The following is a 23,850-nucleotide window of genomic DNA, read 5'->3' on the forward strand; positions in this document are numbered from 1 at the left end:
AATGCTTATTGCTCATTGTGGTATTCTGTACCTCAAAGTCTTAAGCACACTCAGTTAAGCACACACACACGCGTTGTTGATGGATGCAGAGTCTTTTTAGTTTTCTTATTGCAAGGGCTCTAACCTTCTGCCCACAGCTGGTAGCAGCTGTCATATTGTATGCTCAGTGATGTGTCATAGAAACATAGAAAACCTACAGCACAATACAGGCCCTTCGGCCCACAAAGTTGTGCTGAACATGTCCCTACCTTAGAAATTACTAGGGTTACCCATAGCCCTCTATTTTACTAAGCTCCATGTACTTATCCAAAAGTCTCTTAAAAGACCGTATTGTATCCGCGTACACCACCGTTGCCAGCAGTCCGTTCCACGCACTCACCACTCTCTGTGTAAAAAACTTACCCCTGACATCTCCTCTGTACCTGCTTCCAAACACCTTAAAACTGTGCCCTCTTGTGGCAGCCATTTCAGCCCTGGGAAAAAGCCTCTGACTATCCACACGATCAATGCCTGTCATCATCTTACGCACCATGACTTTGCAGATGGCTGGGATCACTCTTCTCCTCTGCTGAGTAAAATAGTAGGACTGCATTACTTCGATTTTCCCCAGATGATGTTCTGTGTGGTGTTTGCATACACTAGTTCTTCGCCTTATGTTGGATATCTGTGCATCCTTTTGATATGAAGTCTCTAACCTCTCTCTGGAACTAATTCCAGTGCTAAGCAGAAGACATCTATTTCATTCATTCAAGGCATGTGGGTTTCAGATAGGCTGAGGCAGTATTTGATTACCCATCTCCAATTGCCCTCGGGAGGGTAGTGGTGAGCTGCCTTCTTGAACCACTTCAGGTGAGTGTGATCCCGCAATGCATTGGGAGTTCCCAATGACTTTGACCCAGTGACAGTGAAGGAACTGTGATGTGTTTCCAAGTCAGGATAGTTTACGGCTCGGAGAGCAACTTTCAGCAGGAAGTTTCCTTGTCCTTTCAGCTGGTGGAGGTTGTGAGTTTGAAGGTTTTGTCTAAGGAGTCTTGATGAGCTGCTGCAGTACATCCTGTAGAAGGTATAGCTACCGTACATCTGTCGGGGGTTGAGGGGTTGTGAGTGGATGTGGATGGGTTGCCTATTAGTTCCCTCTTCTTGGTCAATTAAAATAGATATACAAGGGAAAAAATGTGGAGTCCTCAGAAGCTGCCTTTGTCTTTCTTGGTGGCAGAGATTAGAGAATTAGGGTTGACTATCATAGATGAGAAGAGTGAGTAGGTTTAAAAGATTTACTGCCGTGATTTCCTCTTCCATAATTTGTTTTGATCTGGATGTCACTGACGGGCCAGTGTTCATTGACCCTAGGATGGTGTTGGAGAGCCACCTTTTTGAACTGCTGCAAACTTTTTGGGGAAGGAACTTCTACACTGCTGTTGAGTGGGGAGTTCCGTCTGTGAGGAAGGGGTGGCAATACAAGATGGTGAGCAATTTGAGAGGGGATGCTGAACATAATGCACTTGTCTATTGTAGTGGAGGCTGTGGTCTGGAGAGTTTCTGTTGGTACAGCTAAGGAAAGTAACTCCAGTGCATATTAAGAGTGGTAAATAGGGTACCAATTAAGTGCACTGCTTTGTCCTGGGGGATGTCAGGATCTTAAGAGCTATTGGAGCTACACTCATCCATGTAAGTGGAGAGTATTCCCCCATGTTGCCGTCTTGGACCTTATAGGTGGTTTCACCTGCTTTAGGATACCTAGCCTCAGACCTGATCTCATAGCCACAATACTTCAGTAGCTGGTTGAGGTGAGTTTTGAGTCAAAGGCAACCCTCCCCCCAGAATATTAATTGTGTGGAACTCTGCAATGGTAACGTCACTAAGCATCAAGGGTAGGCTGGAAGTATTCATGGACTGTTACTTTTGTGTCACATGTATTAGTTGCCACTTCTCAGCCCATACCTGAACACAGTCCAGATCTTGCCAGATGCATGCATGGACTGCTCTATTTGCAATCATAGTAGGAAGTCCCCAGTTCTGACTTCATGGAGGAAATAAAGGCTTTAATGAAGCCACTGAAGAAAATTTGGTCTATGACGCCAGAAGGCATGTTGCATCCCAGGTGCCAGGATCAGGGACATCGTGGCTTGGGTCCACGGTATTCTAAAGGGAGATTGTGAGCAGCCAGAAGTCTTGGTAGATAGTGGCATCAAAGATATAGGTAGGAAAGATGAGGAGTTCCTGAAGAGAGATTTTAGGGAGCTAGGTAGAAAGCAGAAAAGCGGGACCTCCAGGGTAGTACTCTCTGGGTTGCTGCCAGTGAGCGTAAGAATAGGAGCATTTGGCAGATAAATGCGAGGCTGAAGCACTGATGTAGGGAGCAGATTTCTGGATTATTGGGGCCACTTCTGGGAAAGGTGCGACCAGTGCAAAAGGGATGGTTACACCTGAACCCAAGGGGGACCAATATCCTTGCAGGCCGGTTTGCTAGAGCTGTTCGGGAGGAATTAAACTAATTTGGCAAGGGGATGGGAAACAGAGTGTTAGGGCTGAGGATGGCGTATAGTGAGACTGTATAGTGAGATTGTTAGCTAGGGCAGGCTGATGCTAGGGCAAAATTGCTGTCGGTGGGATGAATTGCAATGTAAGAAGGGGACAAAATTGAAAAGGGTGATGAACATAGGACAGAAGTTGTTATATTTGAATGCATGCAGTATACAGAATAAGGTACAGATTGGCATGTATGATGTGGGCATCACTGAATCCTGCTGAATGAAGATCATAGCTGGGAGCTTAACAGAGCATGGCTCTGTTGGTAAAAAATGAAATCAAGTCCTTAGAAAGAGGTGACATAGGATTGGAAGAGACAGAATCATTGAATTGAATTGAATTGACTTTATTACTTACATCCTTCACATACACAAGGAGTAAAAATATTTACGCTGCCCCTCTGTCTAAATGTGCAATGTGCAATCATAGTAATTTATAATAATTTATTATAAATAGAACAGTCAATGTAACGTAGAAATACACTCAAATCAGTGTGAGTTAATCAGTCTGATGGCCTGGTGGAAGAAGCTGTCTCGGAACCTGTTAACAAGTGCTACACATGCCCTTACACTTCCTCCCTCACCACCATTCAGGGCCCCAGACAGTCCTTCCAGGGGAGGCCACACTTCACCTGTGAGTTGGCTGGGGTGATATACTGCGTCCGGTGCTCCTGATGTGGCCTTCTATATATTGGCAAGACCTGACACAGACTGCGAGATCGTTTCGCTGAACACCTATGCTCTGTCCGCCAGAGAAAGCAGGATCTCCCAGTGGCCACACATTTTAATTCCACGCCCCATTCCCATTCTGATATGTCTATCCACGGCCTCCTCTACTGTAAAGATGAAGCCACACTCAGATTGGAGGAACAACACCTTATATTCTGTCTGGGTAGCCTCCAACATGATGGCATGAACATTGACTTCTCAAACTTCCACTAATGCCCCACCTCTCCCTCGCACCCCATCTGTTATTTATTTATATACACACATTCTTTTTCTCTCTCTCCTTTTTCTCCCTCAGTCCCTCTCACTATACCCCTTGTCCATCCTCTGGGTTTTCCCCACCTCCCCCTTTTCTCTCTCCCTAGGGCCTCCTGTTCCATGATCCTCTCATATCCCCTTTGTCAATCAACTGTCCAGCTCTTGGCTCCATCCCTCCCCCTCCTGTCTTCTCCTATCACTTTGGATCTCCCCCTCCCCCTCCCCCTCCCCCTCCCCCTCCCCCTTCCAAATCTCTTACTAGCTCTTCTTTCAGTTAGTCCTGACGAAGGGTCTCGGCCCGAAACGTCGACTGTACCTCTTCCTAGAGATGCTGCCTGGCCTGCTGCGTTCACCAACAACGTTTATGTGTGTTGTCGGAACCTGTTAGTCCTGGCTTTTATGGTATGGTACTGTTTCCCGGATGGTAGCAGCTGGAATAGATTGTGGTTGGGGTGACTCGGGTCCCCAATGTTCTTTCGAGCCCTTTTTTCAGACCTGTCATTGTAAGTGTCCTGAATAGTGGGAACTACAGATGTAGTAGGCTGTCCGCACCACTCTCTGCAGAATCCTGCAATTAAGGGAAGTACAGTTCCCATACCAGACAGTGATGCAGCCAAACAGGATGCTCTCAATTGTGCCCCTATAGAAAGTTCTTAGGATTTGGGGGCCCATACCAAACTTCCTCAGCTGTGTGGCCTTTTTCACCACACAGCTGTGTTGTGGGTAGAGCTAAGAAACTGCAAGGGTAAAATACATTGATGGGAGTTACATACCGGCCTCCGAACAGCAGCCAGGACATGGGCTACAAATTACAACAGAAGATAGAAAAGGCATGTCAAACGGGCAATGTTACGATAGTCGGGGGGGGGGGAAGGGGTGGGTTTCAATATGCAAATTGATTGGGGAAATCGGGTTAGTGCTGGATCCTAAGAGGGAAATTTGTAGAATGCCTTTAAAATTCCTTTATAGAACAGCTCATGGTTGAGCCCACTAAGGGATCAGATATTCTGGACTGGATATTGTGCAATGAACCGGAATTGATTAGAAAATATAAGGTAAGGAGAGCTTAGAAGCCAGTGATCATAATATGATAGAATTCACCCTGCAACTTGAGAAGCTAAAATCAGAAGTATCAGTGTTACAGTGGAGTAAAGGGAATTACAGAGGGCTGAGAGACTAGTTAGCCAGAATTGATTAGAAGGGGACAGCAGAAGGGTTGATGGCAGAGTAGCAGTGGCTGGAGTTTCTGGAAGCAATTCAAAGGCACAGGATAAATATATCTCAAAGAAGAAGTATACTAAAAGCAGGACAATACGTCCGTGGCTGACAAGGGAAGTCAAAGCTAACATAAAAGTGGCATTCCACAGGGGTATGTGTTGGGACAATTTCTTTTTTTGTTATATGTCAATGATTTGGATGATGGGATTGATGGCTTTGTGGCCAAGTTTGCAGATGATACAAAGATAGGTGGAGGGGCAGGTAGTGTTGAGGAAACAGCAAGACTACAGAAGGAATTAGGCAGATTAGGAGAATAGGCAAAGAAGTGGCAGGTGTCGGCAGGTGATGGTCCTGAACTTTGGTAGAAGAAATAAAAGTATAGACTATTTTCAAAATGGAGAGAAACATCAAAACCTGGGATGCAAAGGGACTTGGGAGTCCTCGTGCAGGATTCCAAAAAAGGTTAACTTACAAGTTGTGTCAGTGGTGAAAAAGGCAAATGTGATGTTAGCATTCATTTCGAAGACTAGAATATAAAATCAAGGATGTAATGCTGAAGTTTTATAAGGCACTGATGATGGCCCACTTGGAGTATTGCGAGCAGTTTGGGGCTACTTATCTAAGAAGGGATGTGCTGACATTGGAGAGGGTTTAAAGGAGGTTCACAAAAATGATTCTGGGATGGAAAGGCTGATCATATGAGGAATGTTTGACAGCTCTGGGCCTGTACTCACTGGAATTCAGAAGAATAAGGGTTGATATCATTGGAACCTATCAAATGTTGAAAGCCTCAAATAAATGGATGTGGAGAGGATGTTTCCTGTGGTGGGGTGTGAGTCTTAATACCAGAGGACACAGCTTTAGAATAGAGGGGCATCCATTTAGAACCAAGATGAATAGGAATTTCGTTAGCCAGAGAATGGTTAATCTGTGGAATTCATTGCCACAGGTGGCTGTGAAGGCCAAGTCATTGGGTATATTTAAAAGAGATTGATATATTCCTGATTAGTCAGGGCATGAAGGGTTATGGGGAGAAGGCCGGATACTGTATCTGACAGGGAAATGCATTAGCCATGATGAAATGGCAGAGCAGATCTGATGGGCCAAATGGCCTAATTCTGCTCCTTTGTTTTATGGTCTTAAGGATACTGACCCGAGGAGCTCCTACAGTGAGGTTTTGGGACCAGGACTGACGTCCAATCATGATTGGATTAAAGTAGGTTATCTGTAGCAAACCACATCAAAGTTGCTGGTGAACACAACAGGCCAGGCAGCATCTGTAGGAAGAGGTACAGTCGACGTTGCAGGCCAAGACCCTCCGTCAGGACTAACTGAAGGAAGAGACTGTAGCAAGTATGGTATCCATGCCTCAAGATATCCCAGCTGTTGCCATACTTTATCAGAAGCTACATCAGGGTCCTTAATTCTTCACTGACTTTCATTGGCCGATTGAGCTCCGAACATAAAATATTAGAATTTCATGGAATAGTGTCCATTCATCTATCTCCACTATTACAAGTGCCGGTGACTACCCCTTGTCATGGTGGTAGTATTCTCAGCATTATACCTTACAGACAACATAATGGACACCCCATTACAATCCCAAGGTACCTCCTACCCCACTGGTAGGTAAGATCCACAAGGGGGAGCAGCCTCAGAAGTCCTCAGCATTGACTTGAGACCCACGGAGTTTCGTGAAATCAGATCGCATAAGGGCAAGGAAATCTCTTGATGGCCACCTGTTCCCTGAGCTGAGGAATCAGTGTTACTCCACAGCTCAGAAGGTAGTGAGCATGGTGGCTAGGCTGGGTGGAAGGCTCGATTTCTGTCACCAGGAGTGGCTCACTGACAGACACATGAAGGATGTGTGGAAGACTGCAAATGTTCTCCCCTTTATCCTTGAGTGGTCCCACCCACTCCCTAGTTATCCTCCTGCTCCTGATTTATATATAGAATGCCTTGGGATCCTCTTTAATCCTACTTGCCAAGGAAATTTCATGGCCACTCCTGGCTTTCCTAGTTCCCTTCTTGAGTTCTTTTCTGGCTTTTTTTTATAATGTTCAATGGCCCTGTTTGATTCTAGCTTCTTAAACTTTACATACTTCTCTTTTTTCTTTCTTGACTAAATACATCACCTCCCTCGAATCCAAGGTTATCTTACCTTGCCATCCTTGTCCTTCCTTCTGACTGGAACATAACTGCCCTGCACTCTGTGCAGTTGGTCTTTAAACACTGTCCAGATGTTGGATGTGGACTTGTCCAAAAATGTGAACTCTTCTCAGTTCCTGCCAATATTATCATAATTTGCCCTGTTTCAGTTTAACATACTCCTGGATTGTCCATACTTAACCTTTTTATAGCTATCTTAAAATTTAAGAAGTTCTGGTCACTGTTCCCTAGCTGCTCACCCAGTGAAGGGTTTGTCACCTTGCCAGGCTCATTTCTCAACTCCATATCCAGTACAGCCTCTCCTTTGTTGGACTATCTACATATTGATGTAAGAAGCTCTCCTGGATGCACCTAACAAATTCTGCCCCATCTAAACCTCTTGTGCAAAGTAGGTCCCGGTTTATATTAGGGAATTTGAAGTGCCCCAAGACAACCACTCTATTGCTTTTACACTTTACATCAGTCTACCTGCGTACCTGTCCTCAATGTCCTGGTTGCAATTGGGGGTTTGTAGTGCAATCCTATAAGAGTGATTGCACCCTTCCTATTCTTGAGTTCTACCTATAAAGACGCAGTGGATGAGCCCTCCATTATGTCCCCTCTGCGTGCAGATGTGATATTGACCCTGTAATTCCTCACCCCGCCCCATTTTACCTCCCTCTCTATCTTTTCTAAAACATTGAAACCCTGGACATTGAACACCTATTCCTGACCCTCTCTCAACCAAGTCTCTGTAATGGCCACAATATCACAGTTCCATGTACTGATCCATGCTCTTAAGTTCATCAACTTTGCTCAAAATACTCCTACCATTAAAATACAAGCACTTCAAATTATCTGTCTTATTGTAACTGTCATTTTGCTTCTGCTTGTTTTTACTGGGCCTACTATCTACCTTCATAAGAACATAAGAATATAAGAAATAGGAGCAGGAGTAGGCCATCCGGCCCATCGAGCCTGCCCCGCCATTCAATAAGATCATGGCTGATCTGTCCGTAATCTCAGTTCCATCTACCTGCCTTTTCCCCATATGTGTGTCCTTATAATCTAATCTAATCTAATAACCCTTCATTCCATTACTATGTAAAAACCTATCTAACTGTATCTTAGATATATTTAGTGAAGAAGCCTCAACTGCTTCCCTGGGCAGAGAATTCCACAGATTCACCACTCTCTGAGAAAAACAGTTTGTCCTCATCTCCATACTAAATCTTCTCCCCTGAATCTTAAGGCAATGTTCCCTAGCTCTAGTCTCACCTACCAATGGAAACAACTTTCTTACTTCTGTTTTATCTATCCCTTTCAAAATTTTGTGTGTTTCTATAAGATCCCCTCTCATTCTTCTGAACTCCTGAGAGTATAGTCCCTGTCAACTCAATCTTGCCTCATAGGTTTAACCCTTCCATCCCTGGAATCAACCTGGTGAACCTCCTCTGCACTGCCTCCAAAGCCAGTATATCCTTCCTCAAGTATGGAGACCAGAACTGCACCCAGTGCTCCAGGTGCGGCCTCACCAGTACCCTGTATAGTTGCAGGATGACCTCCCTGTTCTTGAATTCAACCCCTCTAGCAATGAAGGCCAATATTCCGTTTGCCTTCTAAGTAACCTGTTGTATCTGCAAGCCAACTTTTTGCGATTCATGAACAAGCACTCCCAAGTCCCTTTGCACAATAGCATGCTGCAATCTTTCACCATTTAAATAATTACCTGCTCTTCTATTATTCCTTCCAAAGTGGATGATCTCCATTTACCAATGTTGTATTCCATTTGCCAGACCTTGGTCCACTCACTTAACCTATCTATATCCCTCTGCAGACTCTCCACATCCTCTGTACAATTTGCTTTTCCACTCAGTTTAGTGTCATCAGCAAATTTTACTACGCTCCACTCAGTCCCCTCTTCCAAATCATCAATGTGAATGGTAAACGGCTGCAGGCCCAGCACTGATCCCTGCGATACCCCACTCACCACTGACTGCCAACCGGAGAAACACTCATTTACACCAACTCTCTGCCTTCTTTTGGTTAACCAATCCACTATCCATGCCAATGCACTTCCTCCGACTCCATGCATCCGTATCTTATTTATAAGTCTCTTGTGCAGCACCTACTTGAACGCCTTCTGGAAATCCAAGTATACAACATCCACCTGTTCCCCTCTATCCACTGCACTCATTATGTCCTCAAAGAACTCCAGTAAGTTTGTCAAACAGGACGTACCCTTTCTGATTCCATGCTGCGTCTGTCTAATGGAACCACTTCTTTCTAGATGTTTCGCTATTTCTTCCTTAATGACAACTTCAAGTATTTTCCTGATTACGGATGTTAAAGTAACTGGCCTACAATTGCCCGTCTTTTGCCTACATTCTTTTTTAAAAAGTGGCGTGACATTTGCTGTCTTCCAATCCATCAGGACCTGCCCAGAGTCTAGAGAGTTTTGATAAATGATCACCAATGCATCTACTATAACCTCCTCCAATTCCTTCAGCACCCTGGGATGCAGCCCATCATGACCAGGGGACTTATCTACCTTCAGGCCCTCTAGTTTGCTCATTACTATCTCTTTAATGACAGTGATCTTATCAAGGTCCTCACCTCCCATTTCATCCATAACATCCTTCTTTGGCACATTAGATATGTCCTCCACTGTGAAGACCGACACAAAATAGTTGTTTCACGCCTTAGCTGATTCCTTGTCACCCAATGTCAATTTCCCCTTGTCGTCTTCCTCTCCATCCTTCCATTTTCTGACCTGGTGCTCTGGTTCCCTTCCGCCTGCCAAACTAGATTAATCCCTGTCAAGTAGTACTAGTGAACCTTGTGGCCAGGGTATTGGTTCCCCTCCAGTTCAGGTGCAACCCATCCTTGTTGTACAGGTCACCAGAAGAGAGTCCAATGATCAAGGAACCTGAAACCCTGTCCCCTGCTCCAGTTCCTGAGCCACTCATTCATCTCTACTATCACCCTATTCCTGTGCTGACTAGCACATGGCACTGACAGTAATCCAGAGATTACTACCTTGGAGTCCTGCTCTTCAGCCTCTTTCCTAACTCCCTATACTTTCAGCACAGGACCTCTTCCCCCTTTCTCCCTATGTCATTGCTGCTAATGGTAGCACGACCCCTGGCTGCTCGCCCTTCCTCTAGAGCATATTTTGCAGCAGTTCCAAGACACCCTGGACCCTAGCGCCCGCAAGGCAGCACATCATCCTGGGTCTTCTTCACGGCCATAGAATCTCCTGTCCATCGCCCAACGGGTGTCCTATCACAGTCGCTCTGCCTGACTTTACCTTTCCCTGATGACCTTCAGAGCCAGCCACAGTGCCACTGGCTTACTGGCTTGGCTGCTGCCGCTGTGACCTGATATATCACCGTCACCATCACCCCCCCAGCAGCAGCATCCATAGGGGTATACTTGTTGCTGAGGGGAATGGACACAGGGGAACTTGGCATTGTCTGCTGATTTCCCTTACTTCCAGTGGGCATCTACTGTCTGAGGCCTGCACTTTGGGTGTGACAAGCTCAAGGATTTAGGATTTACAAGCAATAAAAAAGCTTACCTGTTCTTACTTGTGCCTTATCTCTGAAACATTTGGGTTTTTCACTAACCTAGGTCACTTATACAGCTTCTTCTCAAGCTTGTTAAACCTTTGGCTCCAACAAGCCCAAGCCCAAGTTCCACAATCAAGGACAAACGATAGCAAATGATTCCGCATCCTTATCCTCTGCCTATTCTCACTGAAGCCTGTCGAGCCAAAGCCTGATCACTCTAACACTGGCTGACCTCAACAATGGACACTCCCACTATGTTTGCTTGGCTTACACCTCACTTCTTTTTATTGGCTCAAACAAAACGCACTCCCAATGAGTCTTATTTTTTCCTAATGGCTTCCACACTACAAATACGTCGCTCTCTCACTCGCTTCTTCAAAGAATCAGGAAACAGTTGAGAATATAGGATGCAATATTCAGAGACTCCCGGACCTGACAACACCCCATCTATAGTTCCAAAGACCTGTAGTCTAGAGCTAGCCAAACTGTTACAAAATAATTATAATGCCATTGAAAATTACCCAGGTCATGTCCTGTTTACAAGAAGCAAGAAAAATGTACTTTGCCTAGTATACCCCAAACAGTCTAACCTCAATCAGCAGTGAATGGTGGAAGGTGATATTGACAGTGCTTTAACAGGAGCGATAATTCACCAGTAATTCCCAAACCTCATCACAGCCCAGGTCCAAGTGTGGACCATAGACATGGATTCTTGAGGTGGGATTAAAGTGGCTCTAGTTGATATTAGTGCATTCTTTGACCAAGTGTGACTTTAAAGAGTCTTGGTAAGACTGACATCATGAGCATTAAGGAGTAAACACTGTACTGTGGATTGTCCATCTCAAGGGCCTTTACTTGAAATATTGACTGTCCACTTCCAACCTGCTGCCTGATCCAGTGAGTTTGTCTGGTATTTATTCCTTTGCCTCATAATCCAACGTCTGCAGCCTCTTGTGTCCCCCAGTGTTTGGGTTCATCATTTCCATGGAGGGAGGTGGTTGTGGCCGTTGGAAGTAAATTCTATCTGTCCAGAACTCTGCTGGAACTCCTCAGGGTGGTGTCCAGAGCCCAACCATCTTTCGATGTGCCATCACTGACGTCCCTTTCAACACAAGGTCAGAAATTGGGATGTTCAATAAGTACGTTTAATGTCAGAGAAATGTATACAATATACACTCTGCGCACTCTGATTCGTGATAAGCTGTGAGAGCATCAGCAAACCAGTTATTGGCACGTGGCATAATTACATTAAGGAGAAGTGAGTAGTAAGTACAGTTTGGTACAGGATACATGCAATGCATGGAGGGCTTATCATTCTGACAATCCTTTCCAGTATTTTCTGTTCATCCCACAGGACATCCATTGCTTCATGTGGAATTTTGAGTGCTGGTCTTAAGTATTACATCCCAGTGACACCTCATTAATTTTTAGTTGTTGGGAGGCAGGGTTATTTGAAAGTGAATAGATTGTTTTTGATCACCAATCAATTAATATACAGTGGATTCCAGTTAATTGGGACACATCAGGATCAATACATTTTGGCCCAATTAAGTGGCTACCGCAATTAGTTGAAGTTTCATAGAAATAGTTCAAAAAGGTATTAAAAAAAGACAAACTACTGTTGAACTGAGTAAAAACTTATGTATTTAAATGAAAAATAAAACAAATCAGAACACTACCAATCTACTGCAGTACTATAAAACTGTGCATTAGTTCCTCATAGTTGTCAATGGAGGAATTCATCCAGTGCATTTGCCACGTCCTTTTGATTGACTGTATATGAACAAAATCAGATTATATACCTAGTGCAGAAAATGTAATGCCTTCATACAATGCTTTTGACCATTGCATCCTCCAAATCTTCATTTTCATTGTAACATTCAAATTGATTGTTGATACCTTTAAATTCTTCATATTCCTTAACTTGTTGAAGTAGTGAAAGCATTTCATTTTCACTCCCAGCCGTTTCTGGCATTCTCCAAGCCTGAATGCCTGAAACTGCAGTGAGCAAAACATTTCTGTATTGTCTTACTGCTTATTACTATCAGTGACAAAAATCACTGTTTTTTGAACACAAGCACACACAACAGACAGTATTTAAAAGCTGTTCGCTCTAAGCACAGTGTAGTGTCTAACAGCCGCACAAGTGCACGCAGCCAACACTAGTTGGAAACTATTTGGCAACAGTCTCCTGTTCCAATAAAGTGGCACAGTGTCCCAGATAAATGAAGGTCATCCTGGCTATTTTCTCAATTAGTTTTTGTTCTTTAAGAGTTGTCCCGATTAAGTGTCTGCCCTGATTAACCAATGGCCCAATTAACCAGGATCCACTGTACAAACAGTTTCTGTCAGAAAGCATGAAAATCACTTGTTTAAATGGGAATAATAGCCAGAGGCAATGTGATGGTCTTCCTCATGATTCCTGAATGTGCATGATCAGTTTAGTGTCTGATTTTTTGTTTCCAGCATTCACTACTATTCGTGAGACCACTAAGCCAATCCCACAACTCCTACATTCTAATGCTGTATACTTTAGAGTGCACATCGCTACGTCATAGAGACATAGACAGATACCATATAGAAAGGGGCTCTTCAGCCCACCAAATCTGCACTGACCATCAACCACACTGACCCTGGATTGACCCCAGTTTTTACTCCCTGCACATTCTTGTCGTCTCAGTCCAGGTTCGATCACTCACCTGCACACTAGGAGCGACTTGCAGTGGACAAGCAGCACTCGTGTCTTTTGGGATGTGGGAGGAGATGCGAGCACCCAGTGGAAACGCATGCAGTCACAGGGAGAACATGCAGACTCCACAGCGGGAGCACCAGAGGTCACGATTGAACCTAGTTCCTTCAGCTAGCAGCATCTCGTATTCCGGTAGTCTTGGCCCAATGGCATGAGCATTAATTTCTCCAACATCTAGTAACCTGCTTCCTCTCTCTCCTCCTCACCTACCCAGTCCTTCCTTCACCTGACCCAGCCCCCATGATCCTCTATCTATACTCTTTCCACTTCACACTGGTTCCCCTTCCCACCCACCCCTCACGGTTCCCATTTTCCCTTCCCACCTCCCTCACTTGATTCTATGCTCCTCCCCCCTCTCCTGTAAGATTCCATCATCTAAAAGCCCTTTGATGCTTCCATTCACCACTTCCCATCGTCTAGCACCATTTTCACTTTCCCCTCCTCCATTTGCAAATCACCCCTCCTGACCCGAACCCACCTACCACTTGCATACTCTTGCTTCACCTTTTCCCTCCAGCTTTTTATATCGGCTAATCTCCCCTCTATTATTCATACCTGATGAAGAACCTTGACCCAAAGTGTTAACTGTCCATTTCCCTCCACAGATGCTGCCTGACCCACTGAGTTCCAGTATCTTGTGTGTTGCTCCCTTACTTCTGCCATATTTTACAGCATAAATGTTTTCTGAGCCTCAGTTCCAATAAATAATAACGAAGGTGTGAAGGCGATGTTGTGTTTTGCTCGCAGAAAGTTTTTAAAAAAGCAACAGACACTTCATTTAAACCCATGCCTTGAAGCCATCTGTCCCAGCTGTTTTCTGATGACTGCTCTCCTGCCTCAGGGAGATACTTGTGGCTGTGATTATACCTTATCTCTGCTCTGTAACATGTATCAGGGTCCCAGATACACAAGTGTTGGAACATCAGTCCATATGGGACACACAGGCAAACAGTAGATAGAACCTAGCACAAAAACAGGCCCTGTGGCTCACAGTATTGTGCTGAGCCAATTAAATTAGTCATCAAATGGCCAACTAAACTAGTCCCTTCTACCTACATGAAATGTCCATAACCTTTGATTTCCCTCACGTTCATGTGCCCATCTCTTAAAAGTCCCTCAAGTATCTGCCTCTGCCACCACCCTGGGCAGTACATTCCAGGCACCCACCACTCTCTGTGTGAAAAAACTTGCCCCTCACTTCTCCTTTGCACTTACCTTCAACGCATGTCTCTCGAGTTAGACATTTCAAGCCTGGGAAAAAGGTGCTAGCTTCTGCTCCATCCAGGCCTCTCATAAGCTTATGAACCTCGACCAGAAATCCCCCTCAGACTCCACAGCTACAGTGAAAACCATCCAAATTTGTCCAGCCTCTCATTAGAACACATGCCCTCTAATGCAGGCAGCATCCTGGTAAACCTCTTCTGTACCCTCTCTAAAACCTCAGTATCCTTCCTATAATGGGGCAACTGGAACAGTATGTAACACTCCAGATGTGGTCTGGAGTAACATGAGTTTTATAAAGCTCTTACTGACTTTTGAACTCACTGCCTCTACTATTAAAGGTAAGCATTCCATATGCCTTCTTAAACATCCTATCAAACAGTGTCGCCAGGCTTATGTTTCACACAGGTCATGACCACAGCTCTGCATTCCAAGTTGACTGTTGGTTTAAGAAGGTGACAACCACCCTGCCCTATATTAGATTAGATTATGAGGACATGCAGTCCTCTTTTATTGTCATTTAGTAATGCATGCATTAAGAAATGATACAATGTTCCTCCAGTATGATATCACAGAAACACAAGACAGACCAAGACTAAAAAACTGACAAAAAACACGTAATTATAACAAATATTTACAACAGTGCAAAGCAATACTGTAATTTGATAAAGAACAGACCATGGGCACGGTAAAAACAAGTCTCAAAGTCCCGACAGCCTCATCATCTCACGCAGACAGTAGAAGGAAGAAACTCTCCCTGCTGTGAACCTCCAGTGCCGCAAACTCACCAATGCAGCAACCTGGAAGCACCCGACCACAGCCGACTCTTGAGTCCGTCCGAAAACTTTGAGCCTCCGACCAGCCCTCTGACACCGCGCACCAAGCACCATCTCTGCCGAGGGCTTCGACCCCGGCTCCAGCCGCCGAGCCACAGGCAAAGCCAAAGATTCGGGGCCTTCCCCTCCGGAGATTCTTGATTGCACAGTAGCAGCGGCAGCGAAGCGGGCATTTCAGAAGTTTCTTCAGATGTTTCTCTGTGCTTCTCACGTTTGTCTCCATCAAATCAGGATTGTGCACGGCATCCTACTTAACAAATACAGATATCATTTGCCAGAGAGGCTGCGCTCGCTGCGTCACGCCGCCATCTTCTCCTCCCATAAGTATATAGTACAGACACAGGCCTTCCATCCGCCTAATAATGTGCCAGCCCTCAGGAACCCATTAACAGCAATGCCAGTTTAATGATAATTCCTGTGACGAGGAACAATTTGCAGAAGGCAATCAAACCACAAACCCACATATTTTGAGGATGTAGGAGGAATCCATATGGTCACAGGGAGAGTGTGCAAGCTTCCCCAGAGTGCTAGAAGTGGGGTTGAACTTGATCCCCGGGACTGTCTTGAAGTAGTTCTGCTGGCTGTACCACCCTTCGGATTGGCTGCAGTTCACACAGACACCTGCTCAATCCTTTCCCACAATCAATGTAACTTACACGGCAATATAAGACAGACTACAGATGGAGCAATACACGAAACTTTACAAGGATGTTGCTGGGACTGGAGGACCTGAGTTATAAACAAAAGATTGAATAGGTTAGGACTTTATTCCTTAGAACGGAGAAGATTGAGAGGACATTTAATAGAGGGATACAAAATTATGAGGGGTATACTTTATTGTCGCCAAACAATTGATACAATCATCACCACAATATTTGATTCTGCGCTTCGCACTCCCTGAAGTACAAATCAATAGTAAATATAGTAAAAATTTAAATTATAAATCATAAATAGAAAATAGAAAAGGGAAAATAAGGTAGTGCAAAAAAACCGGAGGCAGGTTCGGATATTTGGAGGGTACGGCCCAGATCCAGGTCAGGATCCGTTCAGCAGTCTTATCACAGTTGGAAAGAAGCTGTTCCCAAATCTGGCCGTACGAGTCTTCAAGCTCCTGAGCCTTCTCCTGGAGGGAACAGGGACGAAAAGTGTGTTGGCTGGGTGGGTTGTGTCCTTGATTATCCTGGTAGCACTGCTCTGACAGCGTATGGTGTAAAGGGAGTCCACGGATGGAAGATTGGTTTGTGTGATATGCTGAGCTGTGCTCACAATCTTCTGCAGCTTCTTCCAGTCTTGGACAGGACAACCTCCATATCAGGTTGTGATGCACTCTGGAAGAATGCTTTCTACTGTGCATCTATAAACATTAGTTAGGGTTTTAGGGGACAGGCCAAATTTCTTTAGCTTTCTCTGGAAGTAAAGGCACTGGTGGGCCTTTATTGGTAGACTGGGTTAATGCAAGAAGGCTTTTTCCACTGAGATTAGATGGGACTACAACTAGAGGTCATGGGTTAATGATGGAAGGTGAAAAGTTTAAGGGGAACATGAGGGGGAACTTCTTCATTCTGAGGGTGGTGAGAGTGTGGAACGAGCTGCCAGTGCAAGTGATGCATGTGAGCTCAATTTCAATACTTAAGAGAAGTTTGGATAGGTACATGGATGGTAGGGATACAGAGGCTATGGTCCCGGTGCAGGTCGATGGGAGTAGGCAGTTTAAATGATTTTGGCATGGACTAGTTGGCCCGAAAGGTATACTTCTGTACTTCTCTATGACTGTAAAAAGAAAACTCTGTAGGAACTCTATGGTCAGGTAGCATCTGTGGAGGGAAAAGAGCACATAATGATTTGGGCCAAAACTCTTCATTGGGACTGGAAAGGAAGGGGGCAGAAGCTAGAATAAAGGGGAGGAGCACAATCTGGCAGTTGGTGGGTGAATCCAGGTGAGGAGGCAAGATGGCTAAATGGGAGCTGTGAGAGTGATATGAGACGTTGGGAGCTGACGGGTAAGGTAGGAAAAGTGGTAAACAAAGGCTTGGTGGCTCACGGCGTGCCACTGGAATCCTCCAGCTGCTGTTCCCCATCAACCTGGCCAACTGCGGTATCACATGCCACTTCTCATCCATCTGCTGCAATGCTGCTGCCGCTGCCCAGGGACCTGCCCAGGTCCCCTCCTGTGGCCCTCAGCTGGAGGTCACACATGCTCAACCTTCAGCAATACGACTTGGTGCTGACCAAGCTCAGGAAGCTCGGTGGGAGTTCCCAAGCCAGGGATGAAGGCAATGCCGAGAATCCTTGCTTTACGTTCTTCAGAGGACTTGGGGGCAACCCACTGCAAAGACAGCAGAGGAAGTTACCAGATGCACAAATGGAAGACTATAGGTTGCCCAGTGTGTAACGGACCCCACCCAGAGCAGACCACAGAGCAAATAGTAACTCAGTGCCTGATTTGCAGGGCTGTAATTAACATTGATTCCAATAGAATTGTGAATTCTTGCCATTGCTACAATGCAGCATAGCAAGTCTCATCTCACCAACTCACTCTTAAAGGGGCATCTAAAAATAATCTTTCCAATTATAATAATCTTTCCAGTTGCTGCCAATGAATGAATGGCTATAGCAATGATGATAGATTGCTGCCCAGGGGTTAGAGGGACTTGGACAGAGGTGAGAAATAGTACTCACAGAATGGATGCTATTTTTGCAGGGATGCATGGAGGTCCTTCAGAAATCCTAGCTGGGTACTCCTGGCAACCGATTCCTGGAGATGTCTCCACCAGGACTTGATGAAACTCTGCATGAAAATCAAGCATCAACAGATTCTTTAAATCTGCAATAGAAGAAGAAAATGCTGGAAATACCTCATATGTCAGGCAGCATGAGTGGAAAGAGAATCTCTGCATTTGAGCACTTGTGTGCACTTCCCCACGGTCAATTATTCAGGCTCCTGTGCACTAAGAGAAAAGTAGACAAAGTCAACTTCCCTTAAGTGTGGAATTTGAGTGAACTCTGAGAATAGCTGTGACTATGAACTCCATGGGCAAAGTAATGCAGGCACACAAGTGAAGCTATACTTGAGCTTGTGGGACGTTACAGATCTCAAAAGGAACAGAGGACACAGCTAAAAAGTTGGCACATTCAGTGGCATGGGTTCAGGGGAAATGGGTTGGTGATGTTGGAAAATCTCACAGTGAATAGTGAGTGTGTGCGCGCACGCACCATTACAGTTAATAGAATTTTCGAGAGTTCTCTGAGAAGGATGATGAGACCTTGTGATTTCAGTCAGGTCATGGCTGACCCCTGACCTCTATAATTTGGTCTATTTCATACTTAATTCAACAAATCTATGATTCTAATTCATGTTTCATCTCTGATTCAGAGGAATGAATATACCAAATGGCACAAAGGCAGCCAAGAACGTGGAGATAAAATTGCTTACCTGATCTTCAACAACACAGAGAATGAACATAAAGTTTTATATTCCACACTCAGATATTGAACAGTTTACTAAAAGCTGTTCAACGCATCTCAATACTGATGTGATAACACATCTTATAGCAGGGTGACTGTGAACTACAGTCAGCATTTCAAGAGTTAATAGCCATTTGCTTCACAGAAGACATGAGCATTATCGGAAAGGTGATCTATTCTCATTAAACATCTCTTATATTTGACCTTGTGCACTGAATATTAAATATGTCCCAAAGGTTAAACATTGCATAGTACTTGTAAAGTGATAGTCATTGAACCCAGAAGTAGTGCTACAACCTCACTAGCTCCAGCAGTCCAATATTAGTGATGGGCTTTGCCTTTCTGCCTTGAAATTCCAGTTATTCAGCCACTTCAGAGTTCTTAGTTTAAACATGTACTAAATGCCTTCATGCCTGAGGTCTGAAGCCACTCACAGGTGAAAGATCAGAGGTCACAGCTGCTGAGTATTTTGCTGCAAGCTTTCTGTGAAGCATGTAGAATGTGACAAAGTTGTTTGAAGGAAGGAGAGGCAGAGGTGGTGGAGATGAGAACACCAAGGAATTGTTTCCAATTGTACTAAGGTGGGACTGATCCAGTAGATTACGTAACAAAGAGAAAATCAGCAGATGGCTGAAAAAAATCCAAGTAACACACACAAAGTGCTGGAGGAACTCAGCAAGTCAGGCAGCATCTATGAAAAAGAGTGACAGTTGATGTTTCGGGCTAGGATTGCACGTAGTGTAGATAACTGGAGTGTGGGTGTATTGGTAATATATTATCACTTGGTAAATTAATACCAGCCCAGGATAGTGATTAGAGTCAAGAGAGCCATAGAGGACAGAAACAGACACTTCAGTCCACTGGACCCTGCTGATCAAGATGCCCATTAAAACTTTGACAGTTCTGATAGAACAACTCCAATGCTGTCTCCCTCTCTATCAGCAGTGTGTACTGATGATGCTTTGCAGTGCCGCCTCAAACCTCTCAGTCTTTGCCAAATATTTATTATTTTCCAGCGAAAAGGGTACGCAGAAGGGAAAGTCTCAAACCCCGTGACCCAGGTTGGATTCTGACTCCCTGTGCTGTGTGTGTGGATTCTGAGCACTCACTGCGTGACTGTGTGGGCTTGACTCCATTTCCTCCCCGATCCCAAACGCCATGCAAGCTGTGAACTGGCTGCGGTGGGAAGGGAATCAGTCCACGCTATTTGGCATATGTGACAACTTGTGTTGCAGAGATGTAAGTGGTGGATTGGGCTGATGACAGTGTTCTGCTTCGAGAACCAGTGTAAACTCAATATCCTCTTCCTGTCATAAGCAAAGAAAACAAACACATATTTAGATTTCTCAACTTCAGAGTGTCCCAAAACTTTTCAGCCATCAGAATATTTTGTTAACACAAGAGATTCTGCACAAAGTATTTTGTTGTATTGACATGCTGGAAATGGAAGAACTGTAACAATCAGTTTATAATTAATGACAAATTACAGGGCTAATCATGAATGTTAGGAGAAGTCACCTTTCTATTCCTCCCCTTCAACCTTTCCCATGTGCTTATGATTTCTTGAATAACTAAATTGTCGGTGTCCCCTTGTTTGTTAGTGTGATTGAATGCTACATGTTCGTTTTCAAAAAAATGACCGTCTGCTGCCTTTGGGACATCCAGCTGGCAAAGGTTAAATGATTAAAGCTTTTCACTGGGAACAGGGAGTGATGCACACTGTAGTACAACGTGGTAAATAATCTACTCTTTTCATCAGCCAACTAGGGCTGGCGGGTGCCAACTGATCGTGCACCTGGAACCCTAGTAAACAACGGTGGCTTGTTCAGGACTGACATGCTGGGGCAATCCTGGCATTGATGTTGCATACTTCATTAAGCCCACTGGCAACTTGTACTGAATAAACGCCCTTCATGTGTGCAAAGCACGTTTTGGATCAGCTTCAGTCCAAAGATTCAGATGGGCAGACTTTGAAATGATCTTGCTTCCTATGCCTTGTAGTTCAATAGTTCCCAGGTCTCTCAAAACAATCAGCACAGTGAATGCGCGAAGACTTTTTAAAGGCAATTGTTGCTTTTATCTGTAGTCCTCTGCACTTGTCCACTTATTGATCACTGTGTGTTCTTCATGATTATTCCTATCTCCAATCCAGGCAAAATTATCTCATTAGATCTGTGGACTATTTCTCTCTTTGCAGGTTTGCAAGACCTCAAATTTTATTTGAACTGAGTCAGAATTGTTCCCATGCAAGTGAAATGGCAAGCTTTGATGTGGAACCTTTGGTTTGGGTGGCTGTGTAAAGGTCATTATTGATTCAGATTCAGACCTTATGGTATTTAGAAGTAAGCCCATTGCTCAATGTCGTCTCTTTTCTGGACCGATCAAACTTTTTTGTTCCCACATAGACTCTATTGATTTGTATCTCTAGACAATGAGGAAATGACCCAGGGTTATTGTGTTTCTTTTCAGGATGCAGCCGCGTGTCCTTTTCTCGCTGGTGTTTGTGCTGGTGGTTGTCCTCATGGCAGGGAGCTCAGAGGCTGGCAGGAACAAGAAAGGTGAGTGGAACGTGACTGAATCAGTGGGCTTTATCTTGTGTCAGTGCAGGGCACAAGCAAAAACCCAGTCTGGAAGAAACTGTTGAGGTGAATTGAAGATCGTGGTAAGTCTTAAAGTGTGGACCCTTAGGATTTGGTTCTGAGCATCTTTGCACTCCCCACACCTGGAACTGTGCCCTAAATTTTAATATGGTTTCTTTTTTGCATCCATCCATTGCAGGTAGGTAGTTTTATCAATGGGGTGCTTTATCTTAGTTTTATCTTTCCCCTTACTGGTTTTTCACCTGGAACCTACCAGCCTTCTCCTTCCCACCCTCCCCCCACCTTCTTTATAGGGCCTCTGCCCCTTCCCTCTTCAGTCCTGACGAAGGGTTCCGGCCCGAAATGTTGACTGATTGTTTCCACGGATGCTGCCCAACCTGCTGAGTTCCTCCAGCATGTTGTGAGTGTTGCTTTGACCCCAGCATCTGCAGATTATTTTGTGTTTATCAACGGGGTACTCATTTCAGAATCAGAATCAGGTTTATTATCACCGGCATGTGTCGTGAAATTTGTTAACTTAGCAGCAGCAGTTCAATGCAAGACATAATATATAAGAAAACCAAACACCCTTCGGGAATTGAGATTTTCACCAAACACCCTTGGTGAATTGAGGTAGATTTGAAGCCAGGCTATCTCATTCCTCCAGCTGTCTAAGATGTCCCTTTTCCCCTACTCCAGTGCTTCTCCTGGGTGTTGCAACCACAAGTAGTGGCTGGTAGCTCTGGAAGTGCAACATGGAAATGGCAAATCCCATATCCCTTGGAGGCTTGGTCCCTGTACTTGAGACAGCAGTTAACTATCTCTGCAGTCTGCTGTCCGTCATCCAGTATTCTGAGCTGGGACACCAGGGAGCTCACTTGTGCTGGTGGTCTTATGATCCCATCTGTGCCCGAATGAGGCAAACACGTGTTCCTATGATGAATGAAGAAGTTCATCCATCAGGTCAATATCTCGCAAACTTAGATATACATCAGTTGATGGAAGGATTGTAGACAATTGAGGAAGAAAATATTTTCACAAAGAGTCCAGACCTCACTAGCTGTAAGGATCATAGAGGGAAAATTCCTCTTCACATTTAAAATTTACTTGGATGAGCAGTTGAAGAGCATATCTCACATAGTTTTAGTGAACCAGGAAATGCAGTAACCAAAATGGCTCTGTATTTTTGACAGGCATGGAATGATGTGCTAAACGGCCTTCTTCTATGCTTTAAAGTTGCATCTTCCGATGATTGTTAATTCCTTGATGAGATGTGGACATTACTGAAAAGTCTGGCATTTATTGCTCATCCCTCATTATCCTTGAGGAGGTGGAGGTGCGCCACCTCGAACTACTACAGATATTAAGATTAATTACTTAGCTCTGTGTGGAAGTGAAACAGTTTACCAATATCGCATGCTCAAAGACATACGCTTGCTTAATAACTTTCGTCAGGAAATATTTAGAAATACAGCCATAGAATACCTACCATGGCACCATCAATGTGTTCATGTCAAAAGGAAAGGACCTCCATTTCCAAAAGTCTAAGTAATTCCTTAACAACTGCTGGTTCTGTTGTTATTTAGCACATGGCCTGCAGATAATGAACACTGAGCTGAACTGAATATACCTGGACTCTTTTGATTTTGTGCTTTATATTCAGTGTTCTTCACTCCTTTTTTTTGATGCCGTTTGCAAGATTTTTTTTATGCAGGGGTGGTTGATGTTTTTCTTTGAACGGGTTCCATGGTTTTCTTTGTTTTGTGGCTGTCTGTGGAGAAGACAAATCTCAGGGTTGTATACTACATACATTGATAATAAATGCACTTTGAATCTTTGAATTTTGGAAACTAGCAAGCTGCTGTTAATTTCTCTTCAACCTCCTTCCATTTCTTTTAGAAATCTAGTTCATCAAATGCAGTAGTTTGATCTTCCTTTGGAATCTTAATCTCATCACAATGTATTCTGAGTTAGCTTCTTGAGTCTTAAATCTGGAAGAATACATTTCCCAAAGCTGGTAATTATCCTCATTATCGAAAACACATGCAGTAGATCTATTAGAAAAGCAACTCTACAAACACTGAGCACATCTCAGAGAAAAGTAGATCTAATGTTTCAGATCAGTGATTTCTTTCTCAGATTTTTTACCCTGCTAAATCTCTTAATGCTCTTGTTCACCTTCTAATGTGTACACAGCTGAGTGGAGCCCAAGATCATCAGTCTCCCTGTTGACAAACATTGTGGTTGTCTTGGCTGCCCTTTTGGTGCTTTGAACCACTAGGTTTAGTAACCTCAACCACCCGTCGACACAACGACACAGTCAACCCTTCTCTGGTGAATTATTTTCTTCAGATCACACTTAACAGAGTTAATTCAAGATTGTTTAATGTCATTTCCATTACACAAGTGAAAAGGTGAACGAAATAACTGTTATTCTGGATCCAATGCAGCTCAAAAAGAAAACACAGTAAGATAAAGAACACAATAATAAAAAACACAATAAATATAAATACATGAGATAGCTTATATACATGGATTGATTGTATATCA

At 44.1% G+C, this 23,850-nt stretch overlaps 1 protein-coding gene across 2 annotated transcripts in view; it reads left to right on the top strand.

Annotated features, from left to right (window-relative positions):
- mdka (midkine a) overlaps positions 1–23,850 on the top strand; it is an 81,751-nt gene that overhangs the window by 52,506 nt on the left and 5,395 nt on the right. For both annotated transcript variants that reach the window (XM_072273113.1, XM_072273111.1), the window contains exon 2: positions 21,191–21,279. In XM_072273113.1, coding sequence (XP_072129214.1) covers positions 21,192–21,279 — 88 coding nt within the window. In that variant the 5' untranslated portion in view covers position 21,191. The remainder of the gene's footprint in view (positions 1–21,190; positions 21,280–23,850) is intronic.

The sequence above is a fragment of the Mobula birostris genome, chromosome 11 (genome assembly GCF_030028105.1).
Source record: "Mobula birostris isolate sMobBir1 chromosome 11, sMobBir1.hap1, whole genome shotgun sequence".
NCBI classification, from domain to species: domain Eukaryota; kingdom Metazoa; phylum Chordata; class Chondrichthyes; order Myliobatiformes; family Myliobatidae; genus Mobula; species Mobula birostris.